Source organism: Siphateles boraxobius, unplaced genomic scaffold, assembly GCF_051911475.1.
Source record: "Siphateles boraxobius isolate OS27281-9 unplaced genomic scaffold, OSU_SipBor_1 39, whole genome shotgun sequence".
NCBI lineage: Eukaryota > Metazoa > Chordata > Actinopteri > Cypriniformes > Leuciscidae > Siphateles > Siphateles boraxobius.
In genome coordinates this window covers 1,158,808-1,182,520 of record NW_027509019.1, presented here as the reverse complement: position 1 = coordinate 1,182,520, position 23,713 = coordinate 1,158,808, and the positions used below count along the sequence as shown (strand labels likewise).

General features: G+C 41.6%; 1 protein-coding gene across 2 annotated transcripts in view; it reads right to left on the bottom strand.

Annotated features, from left to right (window-relative positions):
- The window catches only part of cux1b (cut-like homeobox 1b), a 46,106-nt gene that overhangs the window by 7,056 nt on the left and 15,337 nt on the right, over nt 1-23,713 (bottom strand). Inside the window, exons 3-15 of one of the 2 annotated variants that reach the window (XM_077197305.1) lie at nt 21,648-21,695; nt 21,486-21,564; nt 20,839-20,976; nt 15,645-15,768; nt 15,164-15,240; nt 14,950-15,016; nt 13,854-13,902; nt 13,049-13,141; nt 12,047-12,235; nt 6,063-6,121; nt 3,233-3,281; nt 3,069-3,165; nt 435-562 (exon numbers count right to left, since the gene is read on the bottom strand). In XM_077197305.1, the coding sequence (XP_077053420.1) occupies nt 435-562; nt 3,069-3,165; nt 3,233-3,281; nt 6,063-6,121; nt 12,047-12,235; nt 13,049-13,141; nt 13,854-13,902; nt 14,950-15,016; nt 15,164-15,240; nt 15,645-15,768; nt 20,839-20,976; nt 21,486-21,564; nt 21,648-21,695 (1,197 nt within the window). Of the gene's footprint in view, nt 1-434; nt 563-3,068; nt 3,166-3,232; nt 3,282-6,062; nt 6,122-12,046; nt 12,239-13,048; nt 13,142-13,853; nt 13,903-14,949; nt 15,017-15,163; nt 15,241-15,644; nt 15,769-20,838; nt 20,977-21,485; nt 21,565-21,647; nt 21,696-23,713 lie in introns of both variants that reach the window. The other variant, XM_077197304.1, reaches the window with a different exon arrangement.

The window sequence follows — 23,713 nt, the reverse complement described above, 5'->3', positions numbered from 1 at the left end:
TTGATATATTTAAATGTGCATATTGTAATATCGGCACCTTTAAAGCACCTGTGTAACGGCACCTCCCCCTCCCCCTGACTACCATCAGATGACCGTCTTAATGAGCGAGTCATTGACAATTCATTCAAATGACTGATTTATTCAAGAATGACAGATGTTTATGAATGAGTCATTGAATCTTTGATTGAACCGATTCGTTAAAAATGTTGAATCATTCAGTAATGAGAAAACACAGTTGAGTGTTGCTGTGAGATGCGCAATGGTTCTGCTGTGATCTTTGTTTGGAACTATTTTTGCTCCTGAAACAGAACAAAAACAGTCAATATTGCATCTAAAATATAAGTGACTTAATTTTTACTATTAATTGAACTGTTGTATGAAAGATTCCCAGGAAAGGATGTGGGTGTGAATGTGAAGATGATCTGCTGTCTGACCTCCGCGTCGGGCCGTGACATCGTCTGGATGGTGCTGAGGTCCTGCTCCAGTTTGAGGATCAGGTGTTTCTGATCAGCACTGGTTTTCACCGCTGCAGAGAACTCCATCTGTAGAGACGCGTACCGGCCTGAACACACACACACACACATCAGTGTGTCCAGTCTCCTATCGCAGCAGCTTAACAGTCAAGATCAACCTTCACAAGACTTTTAACCTTTGAATATTTAGCTTCCATCTTCAATGCGTGTGGTTCTCCACCAAAACCACTGTCTTAACTCTTAACCCTGTTAACCCTAGCCTGTGCCTGACTCCTTCTGTAATATTACTAGCAGCTTTCAACAAATCTTAATATACCGACTGTGCAGAAACCCATGAGCTTCTGTCAGCGTTTGAATGCTTGTCTCGTACTGCACGTTGACTTTCCCACACGCACTCTATTGGACTATGTAATGCATCTGTGCTTGGTTCCCAGATATTGACTGTTTGATCAACTGTTCATTGAGCTAAACTGTAAACTGTGAAATCCACCATAACTATCATATCTTAAATTTATTGATCTGTTATTGATTTCTGCATCTGTACAAACTCATCTCACTAGCTATGTTTCCATCCAAAGTTGCGAATTTAACTTATGCGCAAAATGGGAAAATCGCATAAAACATTTGTGAAAAAAGCAGCGTTTACATCCAGTGAGTCAAAGAGAACTGAATTAATACTTACTGATAAACTGGAGCTAAATATCACTAAGAAAAGTAGGAGAAGACACTGTATATAATAATTTTCGTATATATAATACTCGTAGCACGCAGACGAAACCCACTGAACGCATTTCGGAGGAATATGCTGCTGTTTGGGAACGCAGTCGTGTAAGTCAGTTCTGCAAGGGAAATATACAATTTCAGAACAACCAAAACAGCATTTCAGATGCTGTGCAAAAAGATCGTCCGCTGGTTAATCCAGTTATGCCGTCCCATCGCAGAGTCACAATTTGTTTTTTGTGCGCATTGAGGAATTAATTCAGTAAACACGTTTCCATCGTAGTTTATGCACGTTTTATCAGATGAAAAATGTATCCTTACATTTATCAAGTACTAATCCTTACAAAAACAAGTGCGTGCATTTTTTTAAATGTCAGTAACCTCACCAACCCGCCGGTCCCTGATATGAGAAACTCCGCAGAGCTCTGGGAGTCGTTTTTACACTTCTTCCTAAATAACATACATATAACCTCTTCCCCTCTACACTCTTCTCCTAATCTCTCACAGGACTTGCCCACTGCTTTCACACCTGCTACTTTCACTGACTTTGCCCTCTTCTTATAGCTGTTGACTCTGGCTTCATCTGTATCCTAATTCTCATAGACCTTTCCTCTCCATTTGACACCATTTCTCATAGTATTTTCATTTCACCTCTCTCTGCTCTTGGTAACCCTGGAACGGTCTTATTCTGATCCACAAATGTCCCTGTATAACACGGTGTTCCCCAGGGCTCTGTTCTAGGACCTTTACTCTTCATCAGTTACATGCCCCCTTTAGGTTACATTATCCATTGTCAGGGCTTTAACTTTCATTGCTATGCAAACACACTCAACTTTACATTGTTTTAACTATAGAGGGTATGCGTGTGACGTTACCAGAAGTGTAAAGTCCAGGGGTCTGAAAGTAAAAGTCCTGCCATATGTTTATTCCACCCATGACCTCAGCCAGCTGATTTCACTAATTAGTTCCATCTCCTGGCTCAAAAACTCCGCTAATTAGCAAAACCAGATGATTGGAACAAATTTCTGAGACTTTTACTTTTTTTAACCTGGACTTTACACCTCTGGACGTTACCCCTTGGCCAGAGAGACTGTGGTTACACACACTGAGTGGCAAAAAGACTGTGCGGCAGCATTGGTTTTCATGCCGCGAAAAACACACAAAACACATCTAAAACGGGAAAGAGCTTTGAGATTGACTGTACAAATAGATTTGACAAGAAATCTGAGGTATATTTTTACAGACTTCTGAAAGCTACAGATCAGAGAAGCAAATGATCGCTGCAACTCACAGAATCAACTGGATCCAGGCAATGAAAGGTGGATTTGCAGTTATCATTTTGTCAATATGCTGAATTTAGGGGTAAATCATACCTTATATATTGTATTGTTATATATTGTAGTGAAAAACGCATTAATTAAATATTTAATATCATATACTCTGCATAATTGGATGTTTTTAAATAAACACTGACAAAAAACTATACAAGTTTTAAGGCTGGACGATATGATGATATATTTAACATTGATATGAGTTAAACATGGATTTAGACCTATATTGTATTTATATAAAGCGTTCACAGGCAAATTTGCTTTATGTATTTCCCCGGCATCGAAATCAGGCTCATATAAATGTCAGGAAACACGATTCCTGGCTGCATGCCAATATCAATGGATCTTTGGTAAGTTGTAAGGAACACTTTATCGAGTCCAACCTTTAGTTTAAACTGATAATCACTTGTTTTACTCTCATTTTTGCAGTTCTACCTCTTCTACCACTCAGTCTGGCTGAGGGAGTGTGTTCCCGCGGGAAAGTCACGTCACTGCATTCCCTCTATTCTGCCCCTTCCCCCACTTTAAATACCCCCAGACTCACTGCTCAGGTCAGTGTTAGCGATGCGCAGAGACGCGTTCTCCGACTGAAGGCCTCGGTTCTTCTCCAGCAGCAGCACCTCCAACGGCTTACATGAATCCTGTGAGAGGCCAGCACATCAACACATCCGACAACACGCTAAAAACACACAAAAGACTGATGTTTACCTGCGCTGTGGCGCTGTCACACGGCCCGAACTCCATCGACTTCAGGATGCTGTCAATAACAATCGGAGCTGATCAGTAAGAGGTAACCAGGAGCCAATCGAATCTAGTTTTTCTGACAGCCTTACTTCAGCCACGATTAAACACAACATACAACATGTTCATGGACTCGAGCACTCAGAATGGGCATGATCTTTAAAGAAACAACTCATGACCAATTATATACAGTTTTTATTAACACCAAAAAATACACACACACACACACACTGCTTTTTTGTATGGAGGGATAATTGGGTCAGATTGAAAACAAAAAGTCTAAAACAAAAAGTCTTATATGAAAACTAAAGGCCCGTTCACACCAAGCACGATAACTATAAAGATAACGATAAAGATAACTATATATGCGTCCACACCAACGACCGATAAAGGTCTTTTTATTCTAAGCCCGCGCTGCGGTTTCAAAGTAACGAAAATGGATGACCTGCTGCTGCTGCTTTACGTTACAAAAAAATATCAAAAGAAAAACAGGCGCTTTTGGGTACACGCTGGAGGGAAATGCAAGGCCATTACAGTATCGCAAAGACACACATCTCTTATTACCTTATAAATTACATTAACAAGGTTATTCGCAGCCTGAGGTTTGGTTTATTCAGAATGGCAGTGTATGCCAGGGGCTGGATGTGCACAGGCTTTTGGGTATCCTTAAAAGACGAGAGGAGTTAAGAGAATCCGAATTTTATTATCATTTTTTGTTTACAACATGTCATTGAATATGTTTTTGCTGTTCTTATTGCCTTTACACGTCTTTGCCAGCAGATGTCCTCAGCCAGCATGCTATGTTCCGAGCGCATCTAAACAGTGAATCTAGCAAGTCTAGTGTAATCGATCTAATCTAACAGTGAATTTAGCTGACGAAGTCAATGATGGGATAAAAACATCACCTTTATGTATTCAACGCTTTTCACTGCAACTTCAGCAATGTTGTCAAAACTAGCGCTGGGTAGCCTTACTTACCTGAGGTAAATTTGTTACACTATGCTAAACTGCATAATATCTCATCGTTTATACTTCTCACCATTTATTCCCAGGATACGACCGATTGCTTTCCATATATCCATCTTTTTGAACGTATCCTTGAAAAGGGGGTTTGACTTGTCAAACAGTGGAGGATTTTTTTGTACCTCGACGATTAACTTCTCTGCAATGTCATCTGCCATTTTAAATGCGCGAGACCTTTAAATTAGAATGGATTCTGATTGGCTGTCAGTGTTTTATCGTTCGACAGCTGGAAAAAAATCGTTCTGAAAGTGATCCCAACGATATCGTTCCTCATATCTTTATCGTTATAGTTGTGTTGTGAACTCTGTTATTCTTTAATATGGAGAACGATTTTTAGAATTATATCTTTATCGTTATCTTTATAGTTATCGTGCTTGGTGTGAACGGGCCTTAAAAGTCTAAATCTGAAACTAAAAGTCTAAGTCGAAAATGAATTTGGTATTTAGGATAGGACATTTTGTATTTAGGATTGGGCATTTAGTCATTTAGCCCTTTAAGATTGGGCATTTAGCCTTTTAGGATTGGGAATTTGGTATTTAGGATTGGGCTTTTAATCATTTAGCCATTTATGATTGGGGATTTAGCCTTTTAGGATTGGGAATTTGGTATTTAGGATTGGGCATTTAATCATTTAGCCATTTAGGATTGGGGATTTAGGATTGGGAATTTAGGATTGGGCATTTGAGGACTGAGGAGTGTATGCAAATAAGGAGGCGTGGGCCTAATACTGGAGGCTGGGGTTTGAAATGGCTGGTGCCTGCTCACTCGCTCTGTTTAGTTTCATTACAGTGTGCTCCTTAGCACTGGGAGCTCCCTCTGCTGTCCATAAGGTGCCTCTGCGCACCAGAAATTTCAATCCCAGCCAGAAATTATTTAGCGCATGCCTACTTATTTGCATACACTCCTCAATCCTCAAATGCCCAATCCTAAATCCCCAAATTCCCAATCCTAAATCCCCAATCCTAAATGGCTAAATGATTAAATGCCCTATCCTAAATACCAAATGCCCAATCCTAAATACAAAATTCATTTTCGACTTAGACTTTTAGTTTTGACTTAGACTTTTAGTTTCAGATTTAGACTTTTAGTTTTCATTTAAGACTTTTAGTTTTATACTTTTAGTTTTAATTTAAGACTCTTAGTTTTAGACTTTTAGTTTTCAATCTGACCCAATAATCCCTCCATATTTTTGTAGTTTTAACAGCAGGCCCTACTGAGATGTAGTATTAGTATTTAAACATTCTCTATGATAAATGTTTGTGAAAAAAATATTTTAATAACACGGTTTTGGCGAGTTATAATGACGGTGTTCAACTATAACCGTCACACATAGTTCCACGGCGGCATCCATCTTTGTAAATGTACAAAATCTGCTTCACCGTCGCTGTGCTGTCGTCATCATGTAAAGCCCGCCCCAACGTTTCTGATTGGTGCCGCGATTTCGACGGATTGGAAATGGACTTCAATGAGCTCTTTGCCAGACTAACTTTCAGAGCAAATCTAAATTTGCCGGAAGTTGTCTGGGTTTTCCCAGGCTAACTGAGATGCTGAAAACAACATTTAAACCAACAATTAAAGAAATATATATATATAATAAAAATATAAACGTCTTAAGACGTATTATAAAAAAACAATTAAATATCAAAAAGTGCACACATTTCTTTAATTGTGGTTTACCCTTCAATAACTCGAGTAGACGAATTGATTAAAATGGCCAATAATGTTTGCCACGGCCAAGCGTGAGTTCTTCAATGCATGGACGATGGACTCTCACCTGAGCTCTTTCTTCACCTCCTCATAGTCTGCCTGCGTCTGCAGCTTCTCCTCCAGTTGCTGGAAGAGATCACGAGACCGTAATGAAGACAAATGTACAGCACTGGAGCTCAACCACACACACACACACCTGTTACGCGGCCACTGAAGTCTATGATCAGACCATCCGATGCATACGATGCGCTACAAGAGCAACGGATCACCAATAAGTGACGTTTATCAAGAAACAAGTCATAACAGCAACATTTCTGACATAAACCGCCGTTTTTAATTGTTCTTGTTGATGATGATCTGTGAGCGCTAGCCAATGCAAATGCCCAGCATTACCACTGCCATAAACTGATCTGTGCAGATCTGGTTCATATTATGTGAATTTGCAGGTCAGAACTGAACATGAAAATTTTAACACAGTATAATGTGATACTTCTGTGTGTGTAGTATAGTGAGCGGCCCTTAAAGGGACAGTTCACCCAAAAATGAAAATAAATGTACTCCCCCTCATGTGCTTCCAAACCTGTGTGAATTTCTTTATTCTGTTGAACAAAATAGAAGATACTTTGAAGAATGTCAGTAACCAAACAGTTGATGGGGCACTGTGACAGAGTGACCGGTCCCTGTTGGTTAGCGCAACACACACACACACACACACACACGCACGCACGCACGCACACACACCCCATCTTACCTCGTTCCTCCGTTACCTGCTGGGGCGATGTGGGTGCACACACACGCCGTTAGCAAGCTGGTTTTCACACACGCAAACATATCCACTTCATTTCCATCCCTGAAATCCACGCTGCGCATAACACCACACACATATCTAAGTTGTCTTTTGTTTCTCTGAACTTTTTTTTTTTCTTCTAAATTTTTCAAGGCTTGCCCCTGGGAATCTATTTCAGGGTTTGCGTTCTCGAGCCACCAGGCACTGTTTTGTGCGGATAAGTGGGCCGGAGCGCGTTGAGTGTTTTCTGTTAGAACGGTGTTGTGTTAATGGCCCCAAAGTCAATAACTAATGATTTTTTTAACGGAAGTGAATCAATCAATCAAGACTAACTTTAGCTGGACAATAACTTTATTCTAGAGCTGCTGTAAAGCCAAAACAATCTCTGTTACTGTAATTTCCTGTTAGCACTGTAAAGCTGCTTTGAAACAATCTATATTGTTAAAAGCACTATATAAATGAAGGTGACTTGACTTGACATTAATACTTGCATGTGTTCAGTGTTTGCAGGGTCTGTGTTGCCGGTCTTTGGTGTTGTGTTATCTCTATCGGCTGGCCAGACCCGAGCGCCACCCAGTGGCCTGGATAAATAGTGCCAGTGTCTGTGTGCGTCGGGACAACGCAACCGGAAGTCGGCTTGTCCATTGTTTGTGTTAATAAGGGGAATTATGTAAATGTGCCGTTATTGTTGTGTGTTTATTATTATTTGTCTATATTTGTATTTATTTTGTCTGCATTTTGTTTCTGATTTCGTTATTTTATGTGTGTATATGGGATATGGGAGAGGGTTATTGGTGCCCCCCTGCCAAACCTCCAGGACCTGTACTCTTCCAGAGTGAGGAAGAGAGCAGGTAAAATCATCACAGACTCCACTCACCCTGGACACCACCTGTTTGAACTGTTACCGTCAAGACGGAGACTCAGATCACTGGCCACAAGAACATCTCGGCACAGGAACAGTTTCTTCCCACAGGCCATTTCCCTCCTGAACAGTTAACACTCCTCCCAAGGCATATGCCTGTAAGTGCAATACTCCCACTGTTTAGTGCAATATCCCACAACTCAGGTGATACTTATATGTAGATTTATTTATTTATAATATTCAAAACACTGTAAATAGGTTCATAATCTGTAAATCTGAAAATGTCTATTCTGACTAAACCCAACTGTGATAGTTTTATTCTCATATATTTATATTTTTATTTTTTATTCTTATAATTTGTAGTATGTTTCATGTTGTATTTGTATATGTCCACTGGAAGCCTCAGTACCAAAACAAATTCCTTGTGTGTGCAAGCACACTTGGCAATAAAGCTCTTTCTGATTCTGATTCTGATATTGGAAAAATCTGGGGATGTTTAACTTGGTGAGCGAGCGTGCAACAGTAGTGCCGTGAGCAATTCGTTACCCTTGATGAAGTTTGTGTGTATATAGATATTTATATCTTTTCTTAGTTCTTTTTGTGCAGTTTTTGTTTGTAATTTTTCTTTTCTTTGTTACTTGTGTATATAGCTTTGGTAATTTATTTTCTGGGACGGTTTCATGGGGATGTTAAGCAGTAACCCCAAGCCGAAATTAACGTGTGTGTAGAGACCAAACTTACCTGTTGCTATGTGGCTATTTTAGATGACTTGCCTGCTGACATGATTTTGGGGAGAGACTTAACAGTGCTTACTGAACTGTTGCATTCTGCTATAGACTGTGTAACCACCTTTGTAAATGTTGATGTTGCTTGTCCTGTTGTAGCACGAGCCCAGGTTAAATGGTTAGTTCACCCAAAAATGAAAACTCTGTCAGTATTTACTCTCCCTCATGTTGTTCCAACCCCGTAAGACCTTCGTTCATCTTCGGAACACGAATTAAGATATTTTCGATTAAATCTGAGAGCTGGATCACTCCTCCATAGGCTTCTAAGGGATTGACACTTGCCAGCCCCGAAAAGTTTTTTCGTCGCTTGATAAACTTAAGATTGAGCCACTGTAGTCACCTGGACTATTTTAATGTCTTTAATAACTTTTCTGGGCCAGCAAGAAGCCTATGGAGGAGTGATCCAGCTCTCAGATTTAATCAAAAATATCTTAATTCGTGTTCCAAAGATGAACGAAGGTCTTACGGGGTTGGAACAACATGAGGGTGAGTAAATACTGACAGAATTTTCATTTTTGGGTGAACTATCCCTTTAAAGCAGGTTTGCAGCCGTTGCCAGACTTACACCACAGTCAGCTGCAAGGCGGGACCAAGGGCCCCAGAAAGACAAGTCACCAACAGTGACTGGAAAAATGTCTTGGTACTCCAGCCCCTAAGATCCAAACTGAGGGTCTTGAAATTCATGACTGGCAGGTCCCAGAAAATATTGGAGAATTGCAGAGAGCTGCCGAGTCTTTAAAACCATTGTTTGATAAAGTGTTGGAGGGACAATGATTTGTGTGACGAACAATATGTTGTTATCAATGACTTCATTTTTTTTGTTATACAAAAAAAAACAAAAAACAAGTGATGTCGATGGGATAGGGCACCTTTCATCCTCTGCCTGTTATATCTGTACTCTTTCAGCGCATCGCCATGGACATTGTGGGACCTCTGGAAAAAAGCAGTGCAAGGCACCAATACATACTGGTCATCAGCGATTATGCAACGAGGTATCCCGAAGACTTCCCTCTCAGTTCCATCACTACACCCAAGATCATCAATGCTCTCGTCCAGCTGTCCTCCAGAGTGGGAATACCAGATGAGATTCTCACGGATCAAGGGACCAATTTTACATCACGGATGATAAAGCTTCTGCACTGACAGCTAGGCATCACCGCAATAAAGACCAGCCCATACCATCCACAGACCGAAGGACTGTGAACATGCTCAAGAACATGCTCCGCAAGTTTGCGTCAGATACCGGTAGGGACTGGGACAAGTGGCTACCATTCTTGCCATTTGCCTACAGGGAGGTACCACAAGCGTCGACAGGCTTTTCTCCATTTGAGCTCCAGAATTAATGTCGGGTCCAAGGGTCGCTGGATATCCTGCGGAAAAGGTGGGACGGCCCTTTGACTGAAGAGCAGACAAAGTCTGAGAAGAGCATTGTCCAGTACGTCTTTGAGATGAGAGATCGCCAAGAGAGGTACAGGAAGAAGGACCTAGAGAACCTCCGACTGGCACTAAAGGCACAGAAGACTTGGTATGTCCAACATGCCAGATGCCGAGAACTGCAACCTGGACAAAAGGTTTTGTTACTGCTCCCAACGTCTATGAACAAACTGCTGATGAAGTGGCAAGGACCCTACAGCATCGTTCGGAAAATGGGACCAGTGACGTATGAGATTCATCACCCCAACAAAGGCAAGGCTACACAGACTTACCACATTAATCTCCTGAAGGATTGGAAAGAGCCACCCAGCAAACATTGCTGCTGATTCGTGAAGTGGAAGACAATCAGGGGGAGAGATTGTTTTATTTAATGCCATGTCAGCATATAAGGCTATTTTCATGGCAAAAATTAAATTACAAAAATACAAATATCATATAAATACAATAAAACCAAGCAAACAAACACAAGTCATTTTATATCTATATATATATATATATTTTTTTTTAATTAACATATTATATATAATCTATATAACATAATACATGTAAAGGCATAATCTTCCTAAATAAGTCCTTAAGTGAAATAACTTCATAAAAGTGCATTCTACTTGAATTAAACCCAGGACAGTCCAATAAAATGTTTAACAGAGAGGGGAATCTTACAAAACATGCATAGAGTTGGGTCTACACCTATCGAATGCAAAAAAGCATGAGTCAAGCTTGTATGAACTATACAAAATCTAGTGAATACCACTTGATCAGATCTAGTTTTGAAGATCAGGGGGACGAACTACCAGAACCGAAGGTGAGAGAGTCAGCACAGCCAACAGACGCTGATTTGCTTCATCTGGAAGAATCCAAACAGGCTGAGCTGCACCACCTTCTGGTGTGGTAAACCTCGCTGTTCCATCAGAGGCCTGGGCGGACCAACCTGGGACAACACCAAATTCACCATCTAGATCAAATGCCTGCACAACAGCGGCCATATCGTATTCCTGAGAGGCTGGTGGCACCCCTGAAGGCAGAGATCAAGACGATGATGGAGTTGGGAGTTATTGAACTCTTCAAAAGTGAGTGGAGCAGCCCAATTGTTATCATCCTGAAGAAAGACGACACCTTACGCATCTGCATTAACTTCAGCAAGCTGAATGCTCAGTCAAGATTTGATGCATATCCAATGGCATGCATTGACGATCTTCCGGAGAGGATCGGCCAAGCCAGGTAAATTACAACCTTAGACTTTTAATAAGGGTATTGGCAAATACCCCTGAAGGAGGCATCCAGACCTTACACTGCATTCCGACCACGCTGGCGCTGTATCAGTTTTCGGTCCTACCGTTCGGGCTGCATGGGGTACACGCAACGTTCCAACGCTGTGAGGAGTGGTCAGCAGCATATACTTGGATGATGTTGTCATATACAGTGTGACCTGGTAGGACCATCTTCTACATCTCAAAAAGACCCTGACCAAGATCCAAGAGGCTGGCCTGTCTTTAAACGTGGCTAAATGCGAGTGGGCAAAGTCAGAGACCAACTACCTTGGTTACCACCTGGGAAATGGAGAGCTAAAACCTTAAGTAGACAAGGTAGAAGCTGTTCGACACAGCCCAAGACCGAAGACAAATAAGGACATCCGATCCTTCTTGGGACTGGTGGTGTGGTATCGACGCTTTGTCCTCAAAAGTCCAGATTTCACAAAGGAATTCATCGTTCAAAGATGCCTGTTCTGTGTGAATTGGAGCAGTCATGGCCCAGGTAGATGTGGGTGAAGAAAGGCCCATTGCGTTCCTGAGCAGGAAATTGCTGCCAAGAGAAACCAGGTACTCCACAGTGGAGAAGGAAGGTCTGGCAATCAAGTGGACCTTGGAGAGCCTCCGTTACATACTTGCTGGGGAGAGAGTTCACCAGTTTTGCCGGACAGCAGGTCTGCGAAGATATGTTGTCTCACAGGCACCATTGACTTCCATAGTATTCCTACTATGGAAGTCAATAGTGCATCATCCACTGTTTGTTACTGACATTCTTCAAAATATCTTCTTTTTTGTATAACAGAAGAAAGAAACTCATACAGGTTTGGAAGCACATGAAGGTGATAAAATTTATTTTAATTTTTGGGTGAACTGTACCTGTAACGCAGCAGTGCATGTGAGTGTGTGTTGTGCACATGAGTGTGTGTTGCGCACCTGGAGCGCGGTGGTCTTGTCCTGGAGCTGCTGCTGCAGTCGACTGGTGTGTGTGTCGGATCTCTCTCTGAGCGAGGACAGGCTGGCCTGTAGTCTCTGAACATCCTCCACCAGCTGCAGCATCTCACGCTCCTTCGCACTGAGCTCAGCCTCCACACTGGAGCGAGGCACCAGCTCCGCACACTCGTCCTGCTGAACACACACAACAATACTGAGCATCGTATGAACACACACACACACACACACACACACACCTGTAAACGTGGGGAACAGAGGTTCAGAGGTTTCCTGTGAACGTGTTGCGATGAATGAGGCATGACCAACATGAACGCTGACCAACACTGACATTAGCATTTCTTAGTCAACAATAGGGTTTTTCCTGCATTAAAAATATATGCCAGCTTTGCCATTTGTATTTGATAATTTACTGTGAAGATACCTGCTGTTCTGCAGTGTAAGCGCACTGTGAAGAGCATCAAATGTTTATATTTGCAACATGTTTCTACAGTGTTGAGCTTTGTAGCCATTCAGTCATGTCTCTTGAGCGCATGAACGCAGTGGCCAATCAGATGTGTTTGTTAGTCAGAATCCAGTCAACACCGCTGAGTTTGAGTTCTGCATTTTCGCAAATCCCTTCATTATGACCAACAAAGGTATAAACACAATGTCAATAAGAGATTCATAGCACAGCTTCATTGATTATAACAGGAGTTTCGCGAGAGTACAGCTTTGTGTATCTTGCGTTGGTGATTGACAGCTTCAGTGATTATAATAGCAGCTACAAACCATTGTGTTTATAATTAAGACACTACATTAAAATAATATAGTAAGAAATTCCAGTCTGCAATATCAAGCAGAATAAAGAGCTTTTTGTACAGCTAAAAATAACTGGAAGAGAATGACACTGGAAGCCAGACACATTAAAATTACAAATGGTGCGTAAATTACAAAATTACGCGCCTGTGCTTAAATATGTATAAGTGTTATAATGTGAGCTGGTACCGTGTATGGCGTGTTGTCCGTGCGTGTCGGCGCTTGTGTTGATCTGATCTGCTCTCTCAGAGCTTCAGCTTCTCTCTCAGCAGCGTCTGCTCTCTGCAGGAAAACACCACCAGTTAACAGCTCCACCAGACTCTCGGCCGCTCTCAGACTGGCTCACACTACAGGAGTGTTAAAAGCCTAACCGATTGTGAAATCTGGCTGCAGCACACTTAAGATTATCGTGCCAGAGGAAGCACCTCACGTGATCTCACGCAGCAGATCGGAAGAGGAAAAGCGGATGTAAACAAAATGAATACTGAAACACGCTGTATAACTTGCTATATCAATAATTATTGTTTGTTGTGAGAAAAAAAAGCGGGAAATGGTTGGGGAGATGGGGTCAACATGCATTGTTCAGCGAGAATTGGAGGTAAGAACTGAATTGCCTGTATTACTATCTGGTAGTGTGCTAGATTTTTTTACCGCTATAGCGCATTTCAAAATGTCTGTCACATCCGTCTCCTCGTAGAGTTGTTTCTTATTACCTATTGTGACAGTACTGACGTAATCACAGTCTTGCTCATCCCGTTTTAAAATCCTAAATATCAAACATGTTTGATATGATCAAGGCGAGCACGATTTGTGTAAAAGCAGATCGGGAGGAGCAAGATTCGATTTGTGAACGCCTCACAATACCAGATAATCTGCGCCGAACATCGGAAACGATCGAGGTCCAAATCTGGGTTTAATCGGCCTAAAACTCCTGTAGTGTGAGCCAGGCATTAGAGAGGATCTTCACTATACACACTCAAACTCATGACTGCACCTGATTGGCTCGCTCCACATCCGTCATCACCATGTCAATCTCATCAGCCCTGAGAGACACACACATCCATCATAAGACACACATGTACAAACGTGCTTTAATGTAGCATACACTCTGAGAACATCTGATATATGCAGTGTTGGGAGTAACGCGTTACAAAAGTAATGCATTACAGTAACATATTACTGTTTGCTGTAACGCAGTAGTGTAAGGCATTACTAATCAATTTTCAGTAATATTTTACTATATTACATGTTCAGTAACGCTTGCGTTACAACACACTTTTATACAATTTATATTTCAAGTTTTGACCGCAAATGTCACGTCCAAAACGCTGGAATTCCCCAATTTTAAATAATTTATCCTCAACTAGTTTTGTGGTGTAGGTCTACGTATTTATATTGTATATGTACATTTCTGAAATGCATAACTTAGACAGTCTCCTCTGATAACAGATCACTCTAAATTGCAATGTGGACTCATGCATTTTCTGCTTTGAAATTATCTGTATAGTGAAAAGCGCTATACAAATAAACGTGAATTGAATTGATTTAATGTCACTATGGGCAAGACCATTTCTACAGGAAACACATTCATCAGCTCTGAAGTCAAGCATTTTGACTGGAAGAGTAAAAACAACAGTGAACTTCACTTCTGTTAGTTATTTTATCTACAGCTGCAAGGTTATAACACACTTCCTTACGATATGTGTTTCTGGATTATGAGCACACCAGACAACAAAAGACGTCTTTCTTGGTTTCCTCTAAATTTCTTTCTGTTTTCACCAGGTCAGACTAATCTGCTGCTCAAGAAACATGTCTGATAATCATCAATGTTGAAAACAGTTGTGCTGCCAATATTTGTGCGTAAACCTTGATACATTTTATTTTACAGAACAGCATTTATTTACATTATAAATGTCTTTACTGTCACTTTCCTTCAATTGAATGCGTCCTTGAAGTATTAGTTTCTTTCAAAATCTACTGACCTTAAATCTTCTGAACAGTGGTGTTATTGTAGTAGTTCACTTGACGAATCAATGAATATGAATGATGATCCGCGTATGAAGTAGTTTAACACAAAAACACACACTTACTTTGCAGTGGACTCTTCATCATATTTAGTCTTCAGGTAAAAAAGCTCCGTCTGAGTTCGTTCAAGAGCTGCAGAGACACAACGTCATGTAATAATCTATAATACAGTAACAATCTCCAGCACGCACGCTCTCGCTCGCTCAGACAGACAGACAGACAGACAGACAGACAGACAGACAGACAGACAGACAGACACACACATACACACACACACACCTGTCTGCAGGCTCTGGGCTTTCAGTTCAGTTTCCTGTAGTTTACACACCAGAGACTCATGTGACTCCTGGAACTTCCTGTTAGACACAAACATGACAGGATCCAAAAACAGACTATGATTAGATGATGCTAATAATATTTAAATCTGGGATCTCCAAATCTCACAGCTGAACAGGCCAATGACAGTCTTCAGGATTACTAGAGAATGACGGGCAGGTTTGATGGAGTTTGATCAGGACAGGAGTTAAACATTTCAATAATTACAACTCACACAAACTGATAAACACACAATCTAGAGTGGCAGAAGAGAAATACCAGATCATTTTTCTGCAATGTAATGTATGTTATTGGAGGGTTTTCCTGCTATGATAACAATTAAGTCAAGTGATGTACAGACCGGCTCTCACACACACACACACACACACACACACACACACACACACACACACATACTGATCTTCAGCACGCAACGGGAACTGACCTCTCTTTCTCAGCGTAGTCTTTATGAATCTGCTGCTGTTTCTCCAGGGCCAGATTCTCCGCCTGGTTCCTCACGCTCTGCTCATATTCTCTGATCTTGTCCTTCAGGGTTTTAATGGTGACCTCTGCACACACACACACACACACACACACACACACACACACACACACACACACACACACACACACACACACACACACACACACACACGGCAAATATCAACCACACTATTCGAGCTCTCAGGCATGGGCGGCGCTAGGGAGGGTCTAGCAGTGCTTCAGCATCCCTAAGAAAGACCAAAGCACCCTGATGCCACCCTGGAAAATAATTTCTGGAAGCATTATATTCAGGCTGTATTCTAAAGAACCCATGAACCGCATGGTGAAGACAAAAAAAAAGAAAATATCTCGAAATAACAAGATAAGTTAAGTTGCTATATAGTCGTTATGCTTGTGAACTGGAGCGCATCTCATAAATTAACTGAAACTCAGCGTATGCCTCTCAGACATGAGAAATATATCTTTAGAAAGCTTAGAATGTCTTTAAACGAAACAATTCAAAACGAAAAGAAATAGGCTACTCTCTGATTATGTAATCCATTATGTGCATTTCTCTCTATAGGTGCGTTCACTACAGTAGAGAGATGGCGATCGTCAACTTCATCTTTGCAGCCGACACTGACACAGAATACACTGTTTATTACTAAAAAAAATCAATGCACGTGTGTCACCGGATTTACAAATGCTTGTTTGTTGCACGCACACATATTATGTCAAAATAACGAGATATGTTGAAATAACATTATTAACAATAAATCTTTAAGAATATTTGATTGAATGCTGAATGTTCTGCTTGTTCAATTTAATACAATTGAAACTTTAATTGTGATAATTTAAGTTCATTGATTTCATCGACTCCTCTCCCCGGCATCTCTCGTGGGGTTATCGGGACGAAAGGGTCTCTTGCCTGGTGGAGGTTTACCCGCGGCGCCGGGCGCGGTCAGCAGGTATTAAAGACTCGCAGCGGCGCTTCAGGAAGAGAGGGAGTATCCCCGAGAATCTCCGGTGCCTGGAATATGCTCCCATCCCTGATTATCAATCAACCCAAGGTACAATCATTAAGATCGCCCTGTTGAACTTAAGATCTCTTAATAACAAAACATTTTTAATTAACGATCTCATCTCCTCTCGTGCCTTGGATTTATTTTTAATGACTGAAACATGGCTCAGTGATCACAATCGTGGCTCCCTCGCTGAAGCTTCACCTAATGACTATAATGCTTTGAACTCTCCAAGGACGGGGGGACGGGGAGGGGGGATTGCGTCTATTTTTAAGAATTCTATGAAATGTCGGCTGGTGTCAGTTGATAATTATGTTAGTTTCGAAGTACAGGTATTTATAGTCGATTTGATTAAGCCAGTCACATTTGCAATAATCTATAGACCTCCCAGTGTTAACACGGAGTTTATAAGAGAGTTCTCAGAGTTCTTATCATGTATGATGACTTGTGATGACAATCTTGTCATTTTAGGCGATTTCAATATTCATATCTGCTGCCCTGAGAAGCCCTTAGTTCAAGATTTTCTGTTATTACTCGATTCCTTTAACCTTACGCAATCGGTGACCGGTGCAACACATAAACAGGGGCACACTCTGGATTTAGTTTTGTCCTGGGGTGTCCCGGTGGGGGATCTGACTATAGAGAACTTGGGGTTGTCTGATCACTTTGTCATTTCATTTAATGTCACTATTGCCAGGCGGATTGCGGCTCCAGGAACAGTGGGTCGTCGTGCCCGGGCAATAAATACTGCATCAGCTCTTAGGTTCTCAGAACTATATAATATTCACAAGTCAACAATGAATCTCCATGATGTAAACCAGAGTGTAGAGGATCGTGTTTTAGATTTTAATTCAGAATGCAACAATATATTGGATTGTATCGCCCACTGGAGACAGGTTAAAGCAAGAACTGTAAACCAGCCCTGGCTTAACGATGAGAGTCGATTGTTGAGGCAATCATGGAGGCAGGCAGAGAGGAAATGGTTGAAGGACAAACTGCAGGTCTCATATGAGATCATTAGAGAGCGTATGCTTTCTTATCAAAAGTTTGTAAAAGTGGCTAAGGAGAAACATTTCTCGGACTTAATCTCTAAAAATCAACACAGCCCAAGAATTTTATTCCGTGTGATTAATTCGGTGATGAGTCCTGCTAGCCCCTTTGTTTTTGATCACGAGGGGAGAGCCAGTGAAAAGTTCGCTCAGTATTTTATGGACAAGATCACAATGATCAGAGCCAGCATTGTGCACTCTGTCAGTGCCCAAAGCAGTCTGGATCCTTCACATGATGTGTGTGCTCGGGGTGTGATGACCACATTTGAGTCTGTTTCCGGGGACGAATTGCTAGATATTGCCCTACACCTGAAGCCAGCTTTTTGTTCTTTGGACATTTTACCACCTCGTTTGTTGATTCAGGCTTGGGGTGCGGTGGGGCACACTATTACAGTCCTAGTTAACCAGAGTCTAACAGAGGGTGCCATCTTATTACAAACATGCTCTTGTTCAACCGTTTTTAAAGAAATCAAGTTTAGACCCTACGGTGCTAAGCAATTACAGACCTATTTCTAAGGTACCTTTCTTATCTAAATTGCTGGAGAAGGTGGTACTTAAGCGACTCACTATTTTTTTAAACAAACATAACATTTTTGACACTTTTCAGTCAGGTTTTAGATCGCAACATAGCACAGAAACTGCCCGCCTTAGAGTATCGAATGACCTGTTGTTATCAGTGGATGCAGGGAATTGCACAGCGCTAGTATTACTGGATCTTAGCGCGGCCTTTGACACAGTGGACCATGGGATTCTTCTTGAACGATTGAGTAAGTGGGTGGGTATTGGGGGGACTGTGTTATCCTGGTTTGCCTCATATCTTCAGGGGAGGACCGTTGCGGTGGAAATAGGGACCTCTACCTCTTCTGTCTGCCCTGTTGTTTGTGGGGTACCTCAAGGCTCATGCCTTGGTCCAGTCCTATTCTCACTATATATGCTCCCCCTGGGCCTGATCTGTCAGAAACATGGAGTGGCATACCACTGTTACGCTGACGATACCCAATTGTATTTTCCTTTGAATGTTGAGGATAAGGCTAGAGGGTCATCGTTGTTGAATTGCTTGGATGAGATAAAACAATGGATGGCAGATAGCTTCCTTCAGCTGAACGAATCAAAATTTGAAGTGATGGTGTTTGGCCCACCGAAGCGAGCTGAACAGATTTCAGTGGAGCTTGGTACTCTTGGCTCAAAGGTCACGACGCATGCTAGAAACCTCGGAGTGATCTTTGACGCCGAATTAAAATTCGACAAACAGATAAATGCAGTGGTGAAGGGCAGCTTCTTTCAGCTTAGAGGGATTGCCAGAATGAAAGGTTTTCTGTCTACTAAAGATATGGAAATTGTTATCCATGCTTTTATCTCGTCCAGATTAGATTATTGCAATTCCCTGTATGTTGGTGTGTCCAAAAAATCTCTGGCGCGTCTGCAACTAGTGCAGAACGCAGCGGCCAGATTGCTGACTGGGACCAGTAAATATTCTTGCATCACTCCAGTTCTGGCCTCCTTACACTGGCTCCCGGTGGAGTTTAGGGTGCAATTTAAGGTCCTTTTAATGGTGTATAAGGGTCTACATGGACAAGCCCCTGCTTATATCTCTGAGCTATTGCAGCATCACTGCACCTCTAGACCATTAAGATCATCGCAAAGCTCACTGCTAAAGGTTCCAAAATCTCGCCTGAAAACGAAGGGAGACCGAGCCTTCTCGGTGGCTGCACCGAGGCTTTGGAATGGTCTCCCTGCTTACATCAAGGCTTACGATTCCATTGAAGCTTTTAAGTCTGCGTTGAAGACTTATCTATTTACTGTGGCTTTTAATTGCTTTTAGTCTTTGTGGCTCGGAATGATTTGTATCCTTTTTATGTCTGTCCTTTTTATGTTTTTTGAAATGTGGAATCTGTAAAGCACTTTGGTCAACTCGTGTTGTGTTTAAATGTGCTGAAGAAATAAATTTTTATTATTATTATTATTATAATTAAAATAATTAAGTATTGAGTGGCCAAGTTTTGCTCCTCTATTAATAGTATTTATATTATATATATATATATATATCTATAATTGCGCAGCTCCCTGTCAATGATCTAGCACCTCCTCAGCACCGGCGTTAAAAATTATCTGGCGCCGCCCCTGCTCTCAGGACACACACATCACTGTGAAGCTGTGACACACACACTCAAACATGATTTTTCTTGAATGAGTTCGATACAGACCGTAAAAAACCCCAGAATTTTCATTGCATTTTTACTTCTTTTTTTTTTTTTTTTGGGAAAGAAAGAATATGAATAATATTACTTGGCTTAATTTTTTTAGTAAATGTTTCCTTTATTCATTTTTATTCTTAAAGTCACCATAAAATCAAAATGGACAATTCTTGTTTTTTATGGAATATTGCAGTGTTTATACTAAATGATATATCGGTGCGCATCACTGTGTTTAATCCAGTTCGTTCCAGGGCAGCAACCGAGATTGTGCAAGAGTGTTTGTTTCTGTGCCGAATGGATCTCGCATGTTTTCAGAAAGATTCGGTACAGCTGTATCTGTCTTTTATAAATCTGATCAAACTAAAGACTCTTCAGAGATATGAAGGATGCAATACTACTCTATAGTTACTCAAGATTAACATGAGATTGGCAGACACTGTGTGTGTTATGTGCCTTTTAATCATTTAGGGAAGCCCTCGTTACACAGATATTAGGTAACAATTAAAGGGACAGTTCACCCAAAAATGAAAATCATTTACTTACTCTCATGTTGTTCCAAACCTGTGTGAGTTTCTGAACACAAAAGAAGATATTTTGAAGAATGTCAGAAATCAAAGTTGATGGACCCCATTGACTTCCATAGTAAAATAAATACTTCAATGCTTAATTCTTCAAAATATCTTCCTTTGTGTGCAGAAACTCACACAGGTTTGGAACCACATGAGAGCAAGTAAATGATTTTCATTTTTGGGTGAACTGTCCCTCCTTTAATGTTTTTACACTGTAATGAGTGCAGTATCAGGCCTGATAGCGATACTCAGCCGAACACGAGCCGTCAGTGGCAGAGCCGACGCAGGCCGTCTCCAGTGGTGTGTGTGAGTGTGTCTCACCCTGGTTCTTGACCTCAGCGAACTCTTTGTTGTATTCCTCGAGTGTCTCACGCAGCTTTTGGTTCTCCGTGTCGATGTCATGCATCCTCTGAACCTTCAGATGCAGCTGCTGAGACAGCTCCAACACCGGCACCGGGTCTACACACACACACACACACACACAGAGAGAGAGAGAGACACAGACACACAGAGAGAGAGACAGACACACACACACACACAGAGAGAGAGAGAGAGACACAGACACACAGAGAGACAGACACACACAGTTTTTAGTTTTTTCCTCCCGTGGCCCAGAGTTTGTGTTGAATAACATGCCAGACACAGTTTATTGTGCCACTAAAAGACTTATAAAGACCAGATTTAATCCATAATGTGAGCCTTCTGCTCATAAACCAGCCTGAAATGCACCAGGACTCTTATTTTGAAATGTCTTTGCTTTCCTGTTGCCGGCTGCTCATTCACAGATCAAATATGCATATCATCATATCACAGTACAACACAAACCGCATCAGCGCTGTCATAATCATCCACAGCAGGTCATGAGCAACTGCTCTCCATTAACATATTCACATCTTTATTATTACCACCTGCTATGACTGCAATATGAAGGGGAATATTTGAGATTGTGGCGTTTTTATCAGACGTACCCGGCACATCGATCAGCCGTTTATAGACGTTCAGAAAGGCCGTCTCCGACTCTTTACTCCTCTTACTCAACGCATCGATCTAGAGGAGACCGAGAGAGGGAACACGCGTTAACACACATCGACAGCATCGCACACACACATTCATGATGTGACGACACTCACCTCGGCCTGGAAGCTCTTCAGCAGCGGAGACACCAGCTTCCTCAGATCCTGCGTCACACACACACACACACACACACACACACACACACACACACACACACACACACACACACACACACACACACACACACACACACACACACAAAGAAGAAGCTTCAGTACCAAACACTTCAACAAGAGCTCACACACAAACACTCACATTTGCTTTTACTATACACAAATAGCCCAAGATGTCCATATTCCTGTTGAGCGAGCACTAGCCTGTCACGACAATATATGTGTATGTGTGTGTGTGTGTGTGACCTCAATCCCTCTGCTGACCTCTCTATTGCACACTGCATTTACATAAGAATGAGCGCTAGTTGAACTACTGTTATAGTAACTAGGGATGCACAATTTATCAGCCACAATATCGGTATCGGCCGATACATGTCGTTTTTAATGTTATTGTTTTCGGCCCAATAAGAAAATTTGGCAGATATTTTAAAGCCGATAAATAATGCATTATTTCCTTCAGCTGAGACACTTCAGATGCGAACTGTTCATCATGATGGATATGAATTGCTTTAAATATGATTGGAATCACTTCAAAAAAGGAAAATAGAGTTCAGTGCAACATTATATGACAGCACAAGTTCTGTCATATCGGCTACATAAAATTATAATGACAACATCATTATAATTGTGTTTGAGGTATGGCTTTTAATGGTGAGACTTTTGTTTTTGTAATCAGCCACTCAAAAATTATATAAAAAATTTGGATTTAGATTTATTGGCTATCGGCTTTCAAGTATAAAGAATGATCGGTTATCTGTATCGGCCAAAATGTTCATATCCGTGCATCCCTAACTGCAGACTATGACTTTTGTTTTTTCTAACTCTAACAGATCAGATCATCTGTTTTTAATTAGGGCTGGGAAAATAAATTGTTCATCACGATTCGTAGATCAATTCCAATATTTTCTGAATGTATCACCATTCTCTCTCGAATCGATTCTCTTAGTTTTTAACAGCAGATGGCACTCTAGGCTAGTTTTTAACAATAGATGGCGCTCCAGGCTAGTTTTTTACCGCAGATGGCGCTGCAGGCTAGTTTTTAACCGCAGATGACGCTCTAGGCTAGTTTTTAACAGCAGATGGCGCTCCAGGCTAGTTTTTAACAGCAGATGACGCTCCAGGCTAGTTTTTAACCGCAGATGGCACTCCAGGCTAGTTTTTAACAGTAGATGGCGCTCCAGGCTAGTTTTTTACCGCAGATGGCGCTCCAGGCTAGTTTTTAACAGCAGATGGCGCTCCAGGCTAGTTTTTAACCGCAGATGACGCTCCAGGCTAGTTTTTAACAGCAGATGGCGCTCCAGGCTAGTTTTTAACAGCAGATGACGCTCCAGGCTAGTTTTTAACCGCAGATGGCGCTCCAGGCTAGTTTTTAACCGCAGATGGCGCTCCAGGCTAGTTTTTAACAGCAGATGACGCTCCAGGCTAGTTTTTAACCGCAGATGGCGCTCCAGGCTAGTTTTTAACAGCAGATGACGCTCCAGGCTAGTTTTTAACCGCAGATGACGCTCTAGGCTAGTTTTTAACAGCAGATGGCGCTCCAGGCTAGTTTTTAACAGCAGATGACGCTCCAGGCTAGTTTTTAACCGCAGATGGCGCTCCAGGCTAGTTTTTAACCGCAGATGGCGCTCCAGGCTAGTTTTTAACAGCAGATGACGCTCCAGGCTAGTTTTTAACCGCAGATGACGCTCCAGGCTAGTTTTTAACAGCAGATGGCGCTCCAGGCTAGTTTTTAACAGCAGATGACGCTCTAGGCTAGTTTTTAACAGCAGATGACGCTCCAGGCTAGTTTTTAACAGCAGATGGCGCTCCAGGCTAGTTTTTAACCGCAGATGGCGCTCTAGGCTAGTTTTTAACAGCAGATGGCGCTCCAGGCTAGTTTTTAACAGCAGATGGCGCTCCAGGCTAGTTTGTAACCGCAGATGACGCTCTAGGCTAGTTTTTAACAGCAGATGGCGCTCCAATCGAGTTTTTAACAGCAGATTGCGCTCTAGTCTAGTTTTTAACAGTAG